Source organism: Pseudopipra pipra, chromosome 1, assembly GCF_036250125.1.
Source record: "Pseudopipra pipra isolate bDixPip1 chromosome 1, bDixPip1.hap1, whole genome shotgun sequence".
Lineage (NCBI taxonomy): Eukaryota > Metazoa > Chordata > Aves > Passeriformes > Pipridae > Pseudopipra > Pseudopipra pipra.
This window is the reverse complement of record NC_087549.1, coordinates 79,496,209-79,516,558: the sequence shown is the minus strand read 5'-3', so window position 1 is coordinate 79,516,558 and position 20,350 is coordinate 79,496,209. Positions and strand designations below refer to the sequence as shown.

General features: G+C 36.6%; 1 protein-coding gene across 1 annotated transcript in view; it reads left to right on the top strand.

Moving 5' to 3' along the window:
- The first annotated feature begins 345 nt into the window (after positions 1 to 345).
- Positions 346 to 20,350, top strand: part of LOC135417653 (uncharacterized) — a 34,676-nt gene continuing 14,671 nt past the window's right edge. The window contains exon 1 of the mRNA XM_064662063.1: positions 346 to 1,568. Within this exon, the coding sequence (XP_064518133.1) occupies positions 666 to 1,568 (903 nt within the window). The 5' untranslated portion in view covers positions 346 to 665. The remainder of the gene's footprint in view (positions 1,569 to 20,350) is intronic.

Genomic DNA, 20,350 nt, shown 5'->3' with positions numbered 1-20,350 from the left:
ACTAAAGTTTTGCTAAACGAAATTATACCACGATTTGGAATACCAAGGAGTATATCCTCAGACAGAGGTTCACATTTTTGTGCAAAGGTTGTGAGAGCAATAAGCAAAGCACTGCAAATTAAATGGCAATTGCATACGCCCTACAGGCCACAAGCCAGTGGGCAAGTGGAAAAGATGAATCATCTTATCAAACAACAAATTGCTAAAATATGCCAAGAAACTAACTTACAATGGTATCAAGCTCTGCCTATTGCTCTGATTAGATTGAGAGTCAAACCTCGATCAAAAGAAAAGTTGAGCCCGTTTGAAATTCCGTACGGTAGACCTTATGCTATGCAAGTTGTAAATAGTGATGCTGTAGACCAAATAGGCAATCAATATATATATGATTATGTAATTGCTGTAGGAAAACATTTTGATAAAAATGCTGCAGTAGTAATAGAACACCAGCCCAAGCAACCTGACTGTAAATTGCATCCATTTAACCCCGGTGATTGGGTGTATGTTAAGAATCTTTTAGGAAAACCCCTACAAGAAAAGTGGGAGGGACCTTTCCAAGTGCTGCTGACCACCTTCACCGCGGTTAGGATCAAGGAGCGACCTACATGGATTCACTACTCTCGAGTCAAGAAAGCTCCAGAAGATAAGCAAGAAAACTCCACATCATGAAGCCGACGTCCTTCCAAATTACTTCGACCTGGACCGTTGGACTTTTGATAAGTATAGTTTTATCCCAAAGCTCTACTTATGAAGGACCGTGGTCTAATGCTTACATAGAAGTACATGTCGGTGATTCCGGTGATTTCCCAGAAATGGAGGTTTATATTTTACATAACAAGCAACCTTACACGCCAGACCAAGGCTATCTCATAGCACAAAAGGGAGACCAATTTCAAATAGGGTGTCGAGAAGTTGAGGGACTAATAGGAAAAACAGATAAACTAACACTGATAATTAAATTCTGGCCAGATGAATCTAAACAGGATTTAATCACTTATAGCCAAGTAAAAAGAGGCCAGCCCATTGTTTGGATTCAACGGACGGGACCAATCTCATGTCAGTGGGATAGTTTTGAAGGGGACAGAGCACAATGTGAAATTCTATTCGAGTTAAATCACTCAGTGACATTCACCTGTAATAGGGAGGGAAACCCTCCAGGTAATTACACCGTTATAAAAAGAATTTCACTAGCCAAAGACCCAATTGTAGACCCATCTCGTGAAATCACTCCACAAGTAGAATGTAGAAGAATACATAATTTCACTTTGATAGGACCTCAAGTAATAAGACAGTCAAACGAGTTGAAGTTACTACTAGATCCTACATATTCTCTAAAGAAGGTACAGATGAACATTCAGACAGACATTACACACTTACAAGAAGATTGCCGACCATTCATACAGCACAGCCTCAAAGGCTGGAATGCCTGGGTAACAACTAGATCACACCGCAAACGAACACAAAGAGATATAAGCGGATGGGTTGGTACAGGGTTCGGCATATTGAACACTATAGACCAAGAAGTATTGGTGAACAAATTAAGTACCGTCACTTCTAATTTGGGAAAGCTTAAAGTACCTTTAAGCTCATCTATGCTAACTTTAGCGGAAACACAATCCTTAGTAGTCAAATTGATGACCTTAGTAGCCAACCACACCGCTGAAGATTTTGTTAAACTTGCTGACTATACTGGAGAGATTAGCAAAGAAATTGCACTTGCTATCCAGTGTGTTCAGACACAGCAATGGGTACAATCAGTAGCAGCAGGAATATTGAGAGAAGGGATGTCAGGTATACTACCTCAAGAAATAAGAGAAACAATATTAAGAGATAGCTCCACTACACGATTTGAAATAGACCACCAGGCTTGGTGGCAATTAGTTAATTTTACTTATGATCCACAACAAGAACATGTTGAGGCCTATGTCCTCACCATCAGCGCTGCAGAAGAAAGAGCTATCTTCCCCATTCTAACATTAGGAATTATACATCAAGATGTCATTGTCAGACCTGTAGATCATAATGTCTGGGCAAACTATGACAACACTAAGAACAAGTGGCAATCAATTAGCACAGAAGCATGTATTCCTAAAGGACAATTAGGTTATATTTGCGAAAATGCCATAGTAGAAGCTGAAGACTTATGCTTAGATGCTGAAGACAGTATATGCACTTTTGAAATGCTTCCGCACAATAGAACCCGATCACAAGTATTCTATATAGGAAATGGATGCGCTTGTATTAGAACCCCTTGTGTTGATGTAGTTATAGATAATTGTCTTGAAGTGACTAATGATACTAACTTTTGTATATGTAACTTCACCAAAATTGTAGGTTGTGACTTTAGCTATACTGCACCCATAACCACACAGCAGTTAATCGAAGCTGAGTACACTTTGTATCATGAAGTACCCAAACTACAGATAGGCATGGATACTAAGCTTCTCAAAGAAATGCTTATGCATCCTGAAGTAAGAAAGTTAGCTCGAAAGGTGAATCAAACGACCCAACGCATGGTGTGGCAAGTAGAGCATAATTCAGAAGGTATAAAGAATATCTTGACGAAAGTTGCACAAGTAGGTCAACATCACTGGTGGGACATTTTCACAGGGTACTCTCCAACAGCAACTCAAGTCTTTCACTACCTAGTACACCCCATATTGATTATAGCTATAGGCATGTTCTTGTTAACCCTCATGAACATATGCCTGTGGTGTAAGTTAAGGTCCATGGTCAAGAGAACCCAAATGATCTGGGCAATGATAAAAGCATATCAGCGCCCTTTAGGATTAGAACTTGACGAAGGAATTCGTAAGTTCTAAGAAAAGGGGGGAAATGAAGCCAGGTAACACCTGAAAAGCGAATTTAAGCAATATAAAGAGTTAAGCACAAAATGTAGAAGCAAGCTTTAGCAAGGCACATAGGATTCAGCATTAGGAAAGCGGAGACAATAAATTCACTGAGGTACAGGTCACTCTGACACAGGAGAACATAAACATGAACAGAAAATGCTAGTACACACAAAAAGAGACATATGGAGAGGAAACCAAAGAGATAAAGAGAGGGACATGCCAAGAAATTAGGTATTGGTGCCAAATACCGAAACTCTCTGCCAAATTCATAAGGAAGCTACCCAAATTAGGGAAGGTTCAAAAGTTTAGGAGGATGATGATGAAAAGGACATGAGGTTCATGATGAAGGAAGACCGGAACTCCCACCGAAGTTCTCCCCAAATTAAGGACCACGCCTCTAACTCCGCCTCAACTCCACCTGTTATGAATATTAAAAGTAGATGTTGCAATGTAATGAATATTCATAATATATGATGTAATTGCTTAGCAAGAAGTGTATAAAAGTTGGATTGTGTGTTTCTCGAGTTGGAGCAGTTTGTCCAGGGCGACCTGGCTGCTCCCCGGCCGTGAAATAAATACCTCCTGCTTATAGACTGAAATTCTGTCTCTGAGCAGTTTCTCCGCGCCTTGTTTTGGGGCATAAATTGGCATCAATTCTTCTGGTCCTTCTTGTAGATGAGTGTCACATTTGCTAATCTCCATTCAACTGGGAGCTCCCCTATTAATCAGGACTCCTGATAAACAATGGGAAATGGCTCAGCAAGCTCTGCCATCAGTTACCTCAATATCCTTGGTTGGATCCCATCTGGCCCATAGACTTGTGTGTGTCTAAGTGGTGTAGCAGGTTGTTGATCTTTTTCCCATGGATTATGGAGGCTTCATTCTGCTCCGCATCCCTGTCTTCCAGCTCAGGGGCAAAGGTACCCCAATAACAATTGGTTTTACTTTTAAAGACTGAGATAAAGAAGGCATTAAGTACCTCAGCTTTTTCCTCATCCTTTGTTATTATGTTTCTCCCTACATACAGTAAAGGACGGAGATTCTCCTTAGCCCTCCTTTTGTCATTGATGTATTTATAGAAATATTTTTATCACCTTGTACAGCAGTAGCCAGATTAAGTTCTAGTTTGGCTTTTCTAATTTTTTCCCCGCACAACGTCACAACATCCTTGTAGTCCTTCAGAGCTGCCTGGCCCTTATTCCAGCTTAAGTTTCTGGTGTAATATCTGTGGAGAAATATTCCATTGCTTCACCTAGAATGTGATTATTCAACCTGTTTTCAATATGAATTGAAATATTTTTATCTTGAATAATACAGAAAGGGTCAGTGTTTTCTTCCACAGCTGTAAGTAGCCTTTGAATTTTACCTTTTGAAGATGACATTAGGCTTATCAATTTTTTCCTAACTATCTTTGGAACTAGGAGAAAATTGATTCCTTCAATGTCAGGCATCATACTTAAGTTGACAGTTCTGGTGAGTTGCAATATTAACTAGAATTTCTTTAGAAATAATATACACACCTTCACAGTGCTCCTAAAATTAGATTTTTTATTTATTTAGAAGGAATAAGTGAGACCATTTATACATTCTTCTCAGTATCACTGCCAGTAAAGATGACTTCTGTTTGAGAGAAAACCTTATTTTTAGAAGCTAAACTCCATCAAATTTGTTTTATAAGCCAGCTTGCCCCAGAATTCAATAATAATTCAAACTAATAATAACAATAATAAATACTTTTACCAGGAATCTATATGTTTTTCTTTCAGGAAGAAAAGCAAAATACCTGTTTGCTTAAAAAATTAATTAATTGCAGATCCATAGGAAATTATTTTCATGCTTTTTAGCTCAAGGCTGGAAGTTTCCATTTCGGGAAGGGTATGCTTCATTACCATTTATTAATACTGTTTATTACATCTTATTTGACTGAAACTTAGCACTAAGAGTGAAATATTGGAACCTTTCGAAAATGATATAAAAATTTTCATTGACTTCTTCTAGATCTAAAATTTCACACAAAATCTAACCCACCATTTATCCCCAGTTGAGTAAGTTGTATTGAAACCTGTGACAGAAACTTTACTGTAGGAGTCCTGTGGGAAGATGTCCACATACTGTGGAACCTTAATGAAATTCCATAAGGATCCACAGGTTCATGTGCTTATATATTTTTTAATATCTCTATGAGCCAGGAAAGTAACACTGATCCTTTCATTTTGCCATTAGATAATTTTGAGACAAAAAAATCATGTGGTACTAAATGACTTTTAAAACCTCAGAACAGTTTCTCAAAATGGCTTGTATGTTTTCTCATGATAAAACTAGTCAAAAAAGAGAAAGTAAAAGGAGTTACACCAGTATATGTCAAGTGTTTTAATATTCTGTGTTCATGTGGTTTTAAGAGTGTGAAAGACTACACAAACACAAAATCAATTGTAAGTTCTGAGCAACCGAGATAAAAAGAGAAATAATAAATTTGTTAGAAGTTCAGCTGATAAAAACAATCCCTGACATGTTATAGAACTTGAAAAGGATTACCTGCCATGTGAATGTGTAATGTTTACTTTGTCTTCTAAAACTGCAGCTAAATTGAAACCAGCAAACATGATGAATATATGAGTCAACTTGCTAAAGCATCCACAATCTTCTCAACATTTCAGTATTCTCTTTGTGGAATCTCAGTGGACACAATGCAGTGGTTTCTTTCCCTAACTTGTTGTTGCTTGTTATTTTGGGTTTGCGGGTTTTTTTTCAATGTGAAGGAGTAGGGATACATGAAAGAAAATATGTAGACCAAAAGAATATATGATTGCAACACCTGGAATAAATTATGATCAGTCAAGATGGCATGGAGATTTGAGACATCTATTTTGAGGCCACAATAGATTTTTGAGGACAGAGCATGAAGCCAGGGAAGGCCTAGAAAGCAAATGTAATATAGCAATATGAAAAGTAGAGAGTTAAATTCAGAATACAGATTTTAAGCAAAAGCACAGAGAACTTGGTCTTAGAAACAGCAGAGGCAATAATTCATTAAGGTATGCAGAACACAGTGACACAGGAGAACAGAAGCATATGTACTCAGGAAAACAGAAGGAACTGAGAGGCTAAATAAAGTACATAAAAGGAAAACAAGGACTGATAGAGGAGAAAAGTGAGTCAAAACATAGGATGTCAGGAACTTCTGCCAAATACGCTAGAAAGGTAGCCAAAGTAGGAAAGTTCACAAAGTTTATGAAGAGGATGATAGAGTGGCAGGGGGCTTATGAGGCTGAAGAACAGGAACAACCCTCCTAGATTCTCCCCAAATTGAAGACCACACCTCTAACTCCACCTAAACTACACCTGTTAGGAATATTAAAAATGTATGTTGCAATATCATGAATATTCATATCGTATTATTCAATTACTTGCCAAAAATTGTATAAAAAGACCAGCTGTGAGTTGCTGGATCGAAGCAGTTTTGTCCAGGATGACCTGGCTGCTTCCCAGTGCTGTAATTAATAAAATACCTCCTGCTTAAAGGCTACAAACTTTGTCTTTGAGCAGTTTCTCCGTCCGTGCCTTTTTGGGGGCATAAAATTGGCATCAAGCAGCTGGAACCTTTCCCATTGCGGAAACCATTTTAATATATTTGAATTAGGGTTTGAATTTTCTGTATTCAGTGCAGTAAACAGATTGATTAACCTTTCTTATCTGTGAAATTAAAACTTTCATAAAACCAGAGGAAAACAGAGTCAGTATCTGTAGTAGTCCTGACTTATTCAAGACATAGAATTATTGCAGCAGAAGAGACTGCTTTTAATGTGCCAGTTATACTGCTCAGCTAAAACTAATGAGCTAATTTATTATTTTGACTTAAAAAAAGTTACTGGGGACATATGCCAGTTCTGTGCTACCTCACTATAACAGACTAGCCAAATAATGCTCTGGCACTTGGCAATAGATATAATGATTTCATCATCACTGAAGTCAACTGCCATGGTTGTTTTTTAGTGTAGAATACAAGTTTACTGATGCCCAGCTTGCAGACCAACCCTAAATTTGCAAAACACTGCATGCTCACTATTAGCATAGGTTTTCTTGCTATCTGTGGAAAAAATGCTGGGCTTGCTGTGGAGATTTGATGAGCCTGGTTGAGCAAGAATGTGAGCCAAGTTCCTGGCTGATCTTGCACCTGCTCAAGCAAGGGCTGACAACTGAATGGTGTTTGGGGTGAAGCTGAGGCCTGTGGCCCAATGCTGTCTCAGTGAGACACAGAAGAGCACCTGCATCTCTGTACTAGCCACCAGCCTCACTCCCCCTTCACTGGGCATAACAGGCCGTGTTAGAAGCATAAATCTGGTCCTTTGAGGAGATAGTGATGTGCAGTTTTAACATGCTGATGGGAGTACAGACTGCCAGGCAAAGGTCAGTCAGCCTTAAGTGCAGCCTTAGCTGCATGGAGTAGCAAGTGATACTGAACTATTCTGTTCTGCCTTTGCTTCAACCATACATCCTATAATTCAGCCTGACCAAACATAACCAAAACCCTCATTATCTCTCATTTACATATGAAAAAATACACCCACCAATATGAAAATTAGAAAGTGACAGTCCCCCCCACCATCTATGATGGTAGCAACAGGTAAGCAATTGCATTTGATGGTGTCAGAGCATACTCAGGTAAAACTAAACCTAATCAATAGTGAAGTTAAGCTTAGTGAAAAGCTGAATTTGTCTATTTAGCTTGAGTTGCTAACTAAGCCCAGCTGCACCCCATCCCTCTGAGGACAAGCTGAAATACAAAGCATTTAATTTCCTGCCATATTTGAATACCCTTAACACAACAATATTAGGGGAAATAAAACCATACCACCTTCATACACATGAAAATATGCTTCAGGAATAGCACTGAAAATTTTGCATTTTAATATTTGCAAAATAGGGAAAAATATACTAATACTCCCCAGGACACTAAGAAACAGAAAACTTGTTTTCAGAGGCTGAAGTTATATTGGCATCTGCAGTTCAGGTAAATACCATTTTTTCAGTTCACAGGCAAAGACTTCATTTTTCATCTTTATTTCCCAGCATAGTAAATACTGAATTTAATATGAAGATACCATTATGACAAGATAAAGATGCTTAGAGCAAAATTAGATTGTAACACAGGCTGTGATTCAAACCCAGATCTGTGCTCACTTTGGTGAAATTCAGTGATGCTAGAAGTTTGCATGGGGTCTGAAATTGTAACCCCAGATATCGGTCTTGAGTATTTTATAATACAAATCTTGTCCTTAGGACCACGTAAGGGTGCAAATAACTTCTACAGATATCCTACATTTCTTTATACCTGCCTGCTTAGAATATAATCTTGGGGGACTAGTATTTTATTTATAACTTTGGAGCTTTTTCTTTTTTTTTTTTTATACTTGTACAGACTTCAAAGCATAGAGGAAATTGTAGTGACTAAGAAGTTATTTCTAATACTTCAACTTTTTCTCCTGCTTTACATTTAAACTATGAGTTTTGTCTATAGAGAAGACTTAATATACTCTTCCTTAATGATTTTATTCCTAATAAAATAAAGACTTGTCTTAGGAGTAAACCAGTGCATTCTGCTAAATAATGTGAAAATATGGCTATTTCATGTAAAAGGTAACATGAGTACATTTTCTGTTAAACTGTGGTTAGAACTATTATAGGAGTTTTAATTTGGATACGATTATGTATTTCAATATAAAGTCTGGAGACTAATTGAGGAAGGGGATACCAATTCTGTGAAATAAAGTATATTTTTAGTAAAATATGCTTTAAAATAATAAATAATAAAATGATGAGATTTTTTTCTTGATTTTTTATGGTCATGTTTTTGCAATTGATGATGTACTTGATGAAATAATGATGAATAAAATAATTTAATATTGCCATTAATACCAGAACTTAGCAGCATGAATCCTGGTCCTTGGGGCAGTGAAACCCTAATTACACAACCAGATATGTTAGTCAGGGGATTTACCTTAAACCACGCTAAGCAAGGGAAACGTGCTATTATAGATAAATCTAGGTTACTTAATCTGTTCACATACTTTTTAAAAGCCATTTGTATAAATTACTGCAATTTTAGTAAGGGCATGTACTGCCTCTTGGCTATTACTTATGTCTGTATTGAGAAGACACTAAAAGGACTGAGTTATGATCGATCTCAATGCACCCTCTCTCGAAAGAATGACCTCCCAAGCCATGAACAACACACAGCCCTCCTTATTAGCCTGTACATTTGTTTTGTCTGGAAATAGAGGAATATTTTTCTTAAATGGATTTATGTGAAAAAGTACACATACAACATAGAGTAAACCTTAGCAAGAAACAAGGTATAAATTAACTTGTTTTGCTTTTTCACATGACAACATCTCATTTATTTATTACCTTGTCTTTTGCTCTCTCTTACTAATTAAAAAAGTGCTTATAATAATATCTTGAACTCTTTCAGTCAGGAAGCAGCTTTAAACAAAAAATAACTTTAAAACAGCAACATAATTGATCTGCCCAGCTGACAGTTTCTCAAAGATATTAAGACAGTTACAAATTATCTTGAAAGCAAGTAATTCTCTACTCGATAATGATTGTATGTTCATATTTTTAAGAGTGGTTTTGTTTCAGAGATGGCCAACTTCATAATCTCTTCATTCTAATATGCAGAGTGAGCAGAGATTTCCTTTAGCTGTCAAATACGAGAAAAATTGATTTGACGGACTGTTGAACATGGATTTTAGTAGAATATTCGATATTGTCCTTGTACTTTCTCAAGACAACTGCATAACACTGGTTAGAATTAAAAACACAAGGGCTGAAGTTCTCTAAGTAGATTTTCTTTAGTAACTTGGTCATCATGGAAAAGCTTCTAAGCCATCTTAATTTTAGTCTTCTGCCAGTAGCTGACATTCAGAATACCCCAGGCATCATGACTTTCTGCCTCCATACCTCCACAAAAAAATTTGCTCTTATCAGGTTCTTCACTCACCTGCTTATCCAGGGGTACTCAATAAAGGGAGATATGGGAAGTCATGATGCTCTTTTCCCTGTCTCACAGACATTAAAGGTGAACTAAACCATGACAACTATGCCTGCTTCTTCCTTTACTAAGAATTGGCACATTTCAATAGAAAACATGATTCAAAGTACAGATGCCTTGGATGTACTATTCCTGCTTTAAGGGGCAGTGCTAAAAAAAAAATAACAATATAAATTGATATAATTAGCTTTTTGTAAACATTGAAATAAAAAAAATTATTTGCAACTATTGTAGGTGTTTTCTAAATAAAAATAGTCAGAGGTCCTACATAGAAAAATATATCCCAACTTGCTTTGCTCTAGGAAAATAAAAGAAAATATTACATGACCAGCAATTTCATCTCAATAAGTGTTTACCCTTGGATTAAAAAGGACTGATGGTGAAGAGGCAGTTTGGGTTATTTGCTTGTATTAGCTATATAGAATATGTGTATTTTAAATTACACTATTTTTCTAGTCAAGATATTGTGTTCGTATCAAGGCTGGATGTACTTTTAACTTGTTCTAAGACTTAAGAAATTCTCCAGCCCTTAGCAAGTAGGAGGAATTGGGAACAAACAACATGGACTTCCTAGGTAAATAGTAGCTATGGCTACTGTGGTTCTAAATTTCAGACTGAACTGGAATATATAATTTTATACTGAATCTATTGCAAATGCCAAAATCACTGTGTAGATATCTATGGCATACCATTGTAGCGTATCAAAACTCAGACTAAGTTCTGTACATTTTTGTGAAAATTTCTAGTTACAAAGCAAAGTCCACAGCGAGTCACGAAGACAAACATTTAAGCCTTAAGTGACTAAAGATATATTAGAATATTTATTTGGTATCTGATTTGTGATAAAACATCCAGTATTCAGGAAGAGATCAGCGTCTTAAAAATATTAGCTTATCAAATGCTGTAACAGATTGTTCACTGTGTTATGTTCATTGTTATAACCTTTCATCTTCTTAATATTTTCATTAGGTTTTTTTTGTAAGACAGACCTAGTTTAATTACAGTTACTACTCCTTCGAGTCAGTCAAAGTTTCTCCTTTATTTCTGTTTCATGATTTAGTTACCAACCTACACTTTAATGAAATTCAATTATTTATTAAGGAGTCATCTGAAATCTTGAATTTACAAGATAGGAGAAGAAAAATCCTGGAAGTAACACAGTATCTTGTCTACAATAACTAGTTTGCTGTTGTAGGTTTATAGGACAAGAAATTATGGCAACAACAGTTTTCACTATGATGGCAGATTGAGTACAGAAGCCAGACTTGCTTGAAATTAAAATACACCAAATGAGAAATACTCTTTATAAAACAGTGTAAAATTTAGTTAAGACACTTATATTGCATAGGAACTGTGGAATGCTAATAAGTCAGGATCTATGTAATTGCCCATTAAAATAAGCACGGGACATAGTTTAGTTTAAGTAACATAAAGCGATTCTTTATCCTAAGAGAATTTCTGCCAACATACTTGCCTATGGACTGATTAGATAGAGGCTATCTTACCAAAAAACCAAAAATCATATATAGCTACTAAATTTTTAGATACAAATTTCATATAATATTACCCTCTAGATTCCTGTGGAAAAATATGCATGTAATAAGAAGACTAGCAAACAAAATTCTGATATATTAATAGTGGGCATGAGTAAAGGAGAGCAGAAAGAGGAATTTTTAGAACATCAACTCATTTTACTAAAAGAGAAGAAAAAAGAAATGTCAAACCTTGCTATTCAGTAGGAGGTCCTTCTATTTTAGTCAAGCATATTTTACAACGTTTTGAAGATTTGATAGTTAAAACCAATCAAAATATTACATCAGTAATTATACACTATTAACTTTTCCCTTTGCTTCTATAAGAATACAAATGACATCAAACAAAGCCCAAGCCAAACACCATACAGTGGTAAGTAACCATTACTTCCAGTTTCCATTCAGTTTTATTTGAAATGTCTAGCGCCCAGTTTCACAATTCTGACAATTCTGAAATAAGTTCTGAAATATGAAGCTGCACACTGATCTGAGCCCTCATTTGGAAGATGGGGAAAAGATTGGTTTTTTAGCTTTTTATCTGACAAGGTCGGCTATTAAGGTACCATACTGCTCTTTGTACTGTAGTCAAATATTTTCTGTCAGGGAGTACAGAAGAAATGTATATTGGATTCACACATACAATATGTCTTTATGAAAATTATTTTGGGAATTCTAGCTTGTCAAAGCAGAAGCCAAATGAAAGGAATTACTGCAAATGATATGGACCTATTGCCTATCATTTTCGTTTTAAAATCTCAGTTTTCATTTTGGAATCCAATCAATATTTGTGTATTTTTGAGTTACAAGAACAACTGTTCTTCTTTGGGTACATGCCCAGTGTCAGTGCCCACAGTGAAGCCTTTGGGATTATTAACAGAGAATTACCAGCAGCTGGACTCTAAAAAGACCCGAGTTAGTGCAAACTAAGTGTTTACACTGTGCAGCATAAGCTCTCAGGGCCTCAAGATCAGTGAAGATGAAACAATAAGAATACAATAATTTTACTAAAAATGGGAGAGAAAAAAGAGAAATTCTAATGGCGACTTTGTAATTTTCATGCTAGGCACGATGTGAGAGAGACATCCAAACCTCTTTCGGGTTGATGGAATAAATAACTTAAAACAAACAAACAAAAAAAATGAAACAACAACAAGACCCCATAAATGAAAACACCAGTAACAATTGAGAACAAGCCCAGTAAAGCTACTCTACTGTATATCTATTAAGCCAAAGAGAAGAGACTTTCAAGTGTCATAAAAGAAGTAGTCTTTAGGAAATAAAATAGTGAAAAAGAAGGTAGCATCTTCTTACTAAGATTTCTGTGAGCCTTCATTTATGTGAGCTTTATCATTAAATCTAGATGTGTAAAATCAGCTTCTCATTAATGAGACAGGACATTCTATGTCATAAACGTGCCAAACCTCCCACCCTCAAATGGTTTCTATGGGTGCTAATTTAACTGCAAGATCACTGGCAAAAAATAGAGATGGTCTCACTCTCTATTGCTACTACTGTCTCAGCTTTTGGGCTCAAGTTTTCAAGTTTTCTTTTTTCTGTTTTTGCCTTGTTATGCTAAAGTTAATTAAATGTTAATTTAATGTTAATTAAAATTCCCACCCAAGGTTTTTAAAAGGAGTTAAGGGAACAGTGAAGACCTGATATAATAATTCTAATCAAGCATATATCCTGAGTGCCAGAAGTAGTGGAAGTGAGGTCTAGCATGAAAGCAAAACTATATTAGGTAGCTGACAAATATTACAGCCAGAGGATCTACTCTTTACTCAGATAATGCAGGTACCTATATGTAAGTACGAATAATAAGACAAGTAGTGGTAGACTGCCAAAAGCTAGAATTTTAAGAGACTGTGGAAACTTTGTTGCAGCTCAAAACAGTGCTAAACAAAGTTTGGCCTTCTGTTCAAAGCAACAGCAAACAACTACTTAAACATATGCCAGAAAACCTTTAAGGCTTATCTCCAAGTATCAGCAACAACCAATTTGTATAATGGTAGGAAATAATCCTGCAATAAGGGGTTATGGAAGAACTTTCACTAGAGAAGTCGCTCTTCTGAACGCCAACATTTTGTTCATCTACCACATTTATATTGTTCCCTGTTGAACCATTTTCAGTAGACATATTTTTTTCTTAAATACAGCAGTGTATACAAGTCATAGCATACCAAGAAAGAAGCAGGAGTGAAATATCTGCATGTAGAAGCAGTTGTCCATCATCTCCCCTTTAAAGTATTAAAATTATTAATGCATTACTCTTTATAACTAATATTTACTGATTTAATACATCCTGTCTCCCCCAAATTGCTGAACAAATGCATACTGTATTAATGATAGGTGTAGAACAGCAGGCCCTGACTGCTCCTGGAGAGTTGCTAGTGTGCTTATGTATTTTGCTTGGAAGGCAATGAGGAACACCATGGCAAAAAGCCTAGAAAGGGAAAAATTGTTCACTAGTGGGTTACAGTGCATGTGGCCAGAGGTAGTTATGTGATGGATGAAGTAAGTGTTGTGGAAGTATTAAAGAATTTTAATTTTTTTCTTTTAATTTTTTTTTTTTTTGGGTACACCTTTGGAGGCATGTGTATATGCCTTTGTCTTTTGATCTTTGTGTGACTGTATTTGTAGAAGATGTCGATACAGGGCTTTGCAAATGTGGGTAAGGCCTTCGAGCCTGTGCAATGGATTTTTTAGGTGAGACACAGCATGCGCTGAACTGAGCCCACCCTTTAATCCTAAGGTTCATCTGCCAGGGCCGAGCGAACTTGAACAGCGGCAGCGAGGTCCTCAGGACGTAGGTTTAATTAGAGTGACCTTCTCTTAGATGGATGGCCTTACAGGGCTGATCGAGCTCCATCTGCCCGGGTTTAGAGTTATCCTTCTCTTCTGTGTGTTGCAGGCTCCCCTTCTCATGTCCCATGATGGCACTGTCCACACTGGCAAAGCTCTCACTCTCTCGCTCCTTTCCGCACCCGGGGCCAGGCTGGGGCTGCAGCGCCGCAAAGCACGTATTCCAGGGCTGGGCTGGGGCCGCGGCGCCTAGAGAATTTGAATAGTACATAATTAATATAGTTGGCTGTTTGATAACATGAGAAAAAAAAAAACAGAAAGAGTAACATCTGAGAATTATTTGGGGTGAAAAGTTAAATCTACACTGAGTTGTAAGGCAAGAAAACACATTGTATAGAAATAAAAGCATTTATTTCATTGGTACCTATTGCTTTCTACAGATATTGGAAAATAGATTGCTTGTCTAACTGCGTGTGTTTGGCTGAAGATTTAATGTCAACAACTAGGCAGGATCCCATTTTTATCAGAAAATGAGCATGTTAGCTTCTTATAAAAATATCTTTTTATGGTTATAAACAACTTTCTCCTCCAGTTTACAAGTCAAGGGAACTAGGTCATCTGTTGCTAAGAACAAAACCATGTTTTGAATGACTTGAGAGACTTAGCAGCTTTTCTCTGCCAGAACCCAGGTAGAAGATCTTGCTCTGGTTTAGAATCAGACAATAGACATATCATTGCACTTAACTGGCTAAAGAATAGTGTGCCTTTACAAATGCCTTGATGAAGACTCAGGTAATTTCTTTTGGGAGCACACAAAAATGAGCTTGAGTTGTGTTTGTACTTTCCCTCCAAAAAACCGCTGAGAATTCAATATGTGATCATGAGGATTTTCTGCCTCTAAAGTACTCAAACTACAAAAACTGAAGACCAATTTAAATGTAAATGTAACACATACTGTGGTGATCAGTACAGAAGTTCTGTGGAAATATAGATCCACTATAGGTGTCAACCAAAAATACAGTAGAAATGCAGTTTCTTGAATGATAAATAATTCAGATATTAAATATAGGACCCTACTATCAGTTTTTCTGAACTTGAGTGTCACAGCTGTGGACTGTTGTCCACTTGAAAAAAATGTCAAAGAAAACTTTACCTGTGACTTTCTCATCTATTACAGAATCACAGAATCAATCAGGTTGGAAAAGACCTCTGAGATCATTGAGTCCGACCCATGACCTAATACCACTTTGTCTACTAGACCATGGCACTAAGTGCCACATCCAGTCTCTTCTTAAATACATCCAGGGATGGTGACTTCACAGTCTCCCTGGGTAGCCCATTCCAATGTCTAATCATTCTCTCTATAAAGAATTTCTTCCTAATGTCTAACTTAAACCTCCACTGGCACAGCTTAAGATTGTGCTCTCTTGTCCTACTACTGGTTGCCTTGGAGAAGAGACCAACCCCCACTTGGTTACAACCTCCTTTCAGGTAGTTGTAGAGAGTGATGAGGTCTCCCCTGAGCCTCCTCTTCTCCAGGCTGAACAGCCCCAGCTCCCTTGGCCGCTCCTCACAGGGCCTGTGCTCCAGTCCCTTCACCAGCCTCGTTGCCCTTCTTTGAACCTGCTCCAGCACCTCAGTGTCCTTCCTGAACTGAGGGGCCCAGAACTGGACACAGTACTCCAGGTGTGGCCTCACCAGTGCTGAGTGCAGGGGAAGAATCACTTCCCTGGTCCTGTTGGCCACACTGTTCCTGATCTAGGTCAGGATGCCATTGGCTTTCTTGGCCACCTGGGCACACTGCTGGCTCATGTTCAGCTTCCTGTTGTATTGTTATACTACCTGGTATACCAAGTGATGAGCCTGTATTCTCTATTGTTTCCTATGTGTTTTGTGAAGAGTCTTTCAGAAACAAAAAAAACCCTGTAGCAGCTCCCATCTTTTTTGTGCACTTTATTGCATGCCCTTTTAAAGGGGAACCCCTACCCAAGTATTCTTCCTCTAAACATTAATGATTTTCTCTTACATGTTTGTGTTCCCAGAATGGTTTTTCAGGTGTGACCAGTTGTAATCACATATGTCTGTAATGCTAATTACTGTACATACAACAATGTAGCAGTTCTACTTATATTGCTTCAAATATCATTTGGTACATACTGTTCATTTAAAACTTATTTATCTCAGTTAGGTATGTCCAATTACATAATTAGTGTATGCATCCTTGAAAACACTTAAATGGTAAAGGATTAACTTGACATTTTACCTATTAAACACTGGAAAAGTCAAAACTCAAGCAGCTTAACTGTACAGTTAAAAAGAGCATGTTAATGGTGATAAAAGACAGTCTGAGGTGATAGACTGATTTAAGGCTACAAGCTAATTAGTGAGGCCCTGGTTAGGACCAGAGAACATAATGATTTTATAAAGCTGTCTTGTGAAGCATCGATCTCTAACTTTTTCTCAAAACTTTACAAATAGTTCTCATTAAGTGCTAGTGGCGTGTCTGAAATTAAACATCTAGATCCATGGACTGCAGTCAGACCTCCCACTAAGAAAAGTAACAATTTTGCTGATCACTGAAGTTGTTGGTAACTTGAAACAAGGGCGAAAAATGATGCTTAGTTATATCCTCACACATCAAGAGTGTACAGAGTACTTTTCAGGAGAACAGAATTCTCTAGAACACTAGTTAAATGATAATTATGGATGGTTTACCACTGTTACCCTGTTATTGATTTATCATTGATCCTGTTTTGTGGTTTGAATGGAGGTTCTTATTTTTTATTTGCTCCTTTTTGCCTGTTTCTGAGACAAATAATTGAATGTGTAGGTCAGAATTCTCTTGTGTTTTCTATAGTGCATTTAGTTTTCTCTAGTTCCAGGACCAATATATAATATAAATACCTTGCCAAAAGTGTAAACTCAGAATTATTCTGGGATGGAGTAAACACTTGTGCACACATATAAAAGGAACATGACTTTCTTAAAAGGCTCATTTATTTCTTTTTATGGTATGTTTCAGTTTTCCGTCTATATCATTGTAAAAAATTGAACAGTACCAAGTGAAGGACAGAGTTGCTGTCAATTCTTCTCTTCCTACACTATAGTCAAATGGATGGAAAAAACAGGAGAAATACTAGTTCAAAATACCTTTTATTAATTCCTAAGACATGAAATTAACTTCACTTCCAGTGAAGTTCCTTTGAACCAATGAGACGTTACTTGATTCTTTATGGAGAGTGGCCTAACTGATAAGCTGAAAGAATGCTATGGCTGGCTCATAAAATAATGAAATAAATGTACAAAACAGAAAAGACCTAAAGTTCCTACTCTGACATGCCCCCAACTACTGAGTGATCCAGAACCATGGATAACCATGCTGCATAATAACCCCCAGCTCAAATACTTGAGGTGAGCAGAAATGAGGATATAACCTTTCCTCTTTCAGAATTGGAGTATTTTTATGGAGTCGTATGTCCAGAGGTGATGATGGCTTTATTGTGGATTGTCTACGGCACTTTAATTTTCTTAAAAAAAAAAACAACCCTCCCTGCTTTTACTGAAAAAAGTTTATTATGGTTCTTTTAGGAAGATTAAAATACTCTGCTCACAAATGTTTTCTTTTTTTTAAAGTAGCATGAAACAGTCTTGAAATTTTGTGGGATTTTTTTTGTTTGTTTGTTTTTTGGTTTTTGGTTTTTGGTTTTGGTTTTGGTTTTGGTTTTTTTGTTTGTTTGTTTTTGGTGGTGTGGGTTTTTTTCTTTTTTAGCCTCTAAATTTAAAAAAAAAAAGAAAAAATAATTTTGAATATAATGATATTAGTATAACTCCTCTGTTTTGACTCACTGACTGTATGACTAATGCATAGCACCACTGAAAATGCAATGACCTCTCTGAGAGCAGAAGCGGCAGTCTGATCTGCCAGCTCTTGCCGTGATACCTGTGGTAGGGGCTGTTGTCTGACCTCAGAATGAACTGATTGCATTTTCAGTTGGGACCTTTTTTTTCATACTGGAGCCATGGTCTGTGAGATACAACTGGTTTGTGAGCATCCAATTGGTCTGTGATGCTCTTACCGCACAGTACAAACTGAGAAGACACTGGCAACATAGACAGGAGTTTCTGTGCTGCAAAGCTTCACTTTGAGCTGCCTGTAGAGATACTTCGGGTAGCTTCAACTAAACCAATACATCTTTGTGTCTTTATGCTGTATAATGCAGAAAAACTGAGATGGGGAAAGGAGTATAAAAACAAAGCACGGCATTGCTTTGTTCCTGAGATATTTCTATCTGGGATTATACCCCATAAGAATATTATATAGGTGAAGTTTTATTCTGAAATTTGAGCTCATTGGGAAACAATTTGAAAAGTCTTTATAATTTGCACAATACAGACTGCTTAGGTAATGTACATATATCATAAAATTGTTATATCTGGAGCTCTTGTCCTTTAAGACAAGAAAGACCCATGAATCTAAGCAATATAAGCAAGCTTGTTTAAAAACACAACATTTGACATCAAAGCAGTCATATCTTCTTTGTCTATTTTGATCACAGTTAATGATCTATTCCTTTGTCTTAAGTATGTTCTTATAACAAAATGCCCACAACTGTTGATTTAATTCACTGAATAGCATAGACTTTGAAGGAAAACAAATATAATTCTGGGTTTCTTTGAATGTTTCGTTGTGGTTTTTTTCAGAGAAAGACTAAATGAAGTCTTTCGGAATAGTATTAAGGAAACATCAACATGCAGTAGGAAATAATGAGTTTGACATTCTTATTTGAAGTGCTAGGTCTAGATGTGTAATTTGTCTTTAAATTTGCCCTACTTTGATATAAATCAAAGCAAAGTGCAACTAGAAAGGATCAGAAACTCTAGGAAGCTATGTGCTTCCTATTGAGGCAATATATATTGAGGCAAACCCCAAATTGCCTAAGGAATCATTTTTTTAAAACATAAAATGCAGTCATAAATCTTTTCCAAAGACATCAGATTGAGAAGAGCTGGGAAAGAGTGTGTAAAGCTAATTAATAATGAAGGCATAAAGCGGACTGAAAGGTTGAAACCATAGCAGAGAAATTATGTGGGTATTTTTTTTTCTTTTCATTGCTGTTTATCTCTGAGAAGACTGGGGACTTCCTGCAGATAAATTCTGGTTTTAGTCTGCCAGGGAATCTGTAAATTGTTTGCTAGAAAAGGTATGGAACATGTAGAGAAAATGAACAAATAGAAATTGTGATGATCAGATGATATTTGCCACAGAGGTCTAAAATAACTCAAATGACACTGCTTATCACATTTCATAATTCAGCTATCTCCGTCTTGAAGCTACTGTTGTATTACAGTCCAGAAAGTGGCAGAAGTGGCACCAGTGGGGTTTTGTTAAGGTTTCAAAGGTGATCAAGGTGACTACAGAATAGTGATTCTGCTGTATTTGCAGGGTTAATTACTGGAAACTCTACCAAACAGTAAAATTAGTAAACATAGATTAATAATATATATTAAAGTTAATATGATTTTATAAAGTGAAATTTCCTGCCTCAAGGGTTTAAAAATTATTAGGAAAATAAAAAATGGAAACTTGTAGATATCCCTTTTATCCTTGAAGTCTGAGCCACAAATTACTGGAAACTACAGAGTATTCTGGGGAATTATTTTTAAATGTGTGTGCTCATGGCTTCCTATTCATCCTCTGTTGGACATGGTAGGAGGGAAAAGGCTGAACTATGCAAATATTTCATCAGACTTCTTATGATCATGTTCTTTGTGGTGAAATTTGCTAATGGCAAAGGATGGTGTGTTGAGATGGAGTTTTCAATTTAGTCAGAACAGATGTATAATGCTGATTAGTATCCTGATTTCTCATGTCTGTGCTGTAGCCCATACAAAAGATGAATATCTTCTAGAATGAGAAACAAGTTAAAAATGTACAGATGGCATACAGAGCAAATGTATGAAACTTTCACTGCCATACATTAATCCAATTTTAATATGGCAAAGATTTCTGAGATTGTATCAAGTATGATAGGTCAGAATTTATCACTTCTCTGTGGGCCTTGAGAAACCTTTTTGTATGTGATTTAAACTGTACTTCAAAATAAATTGAC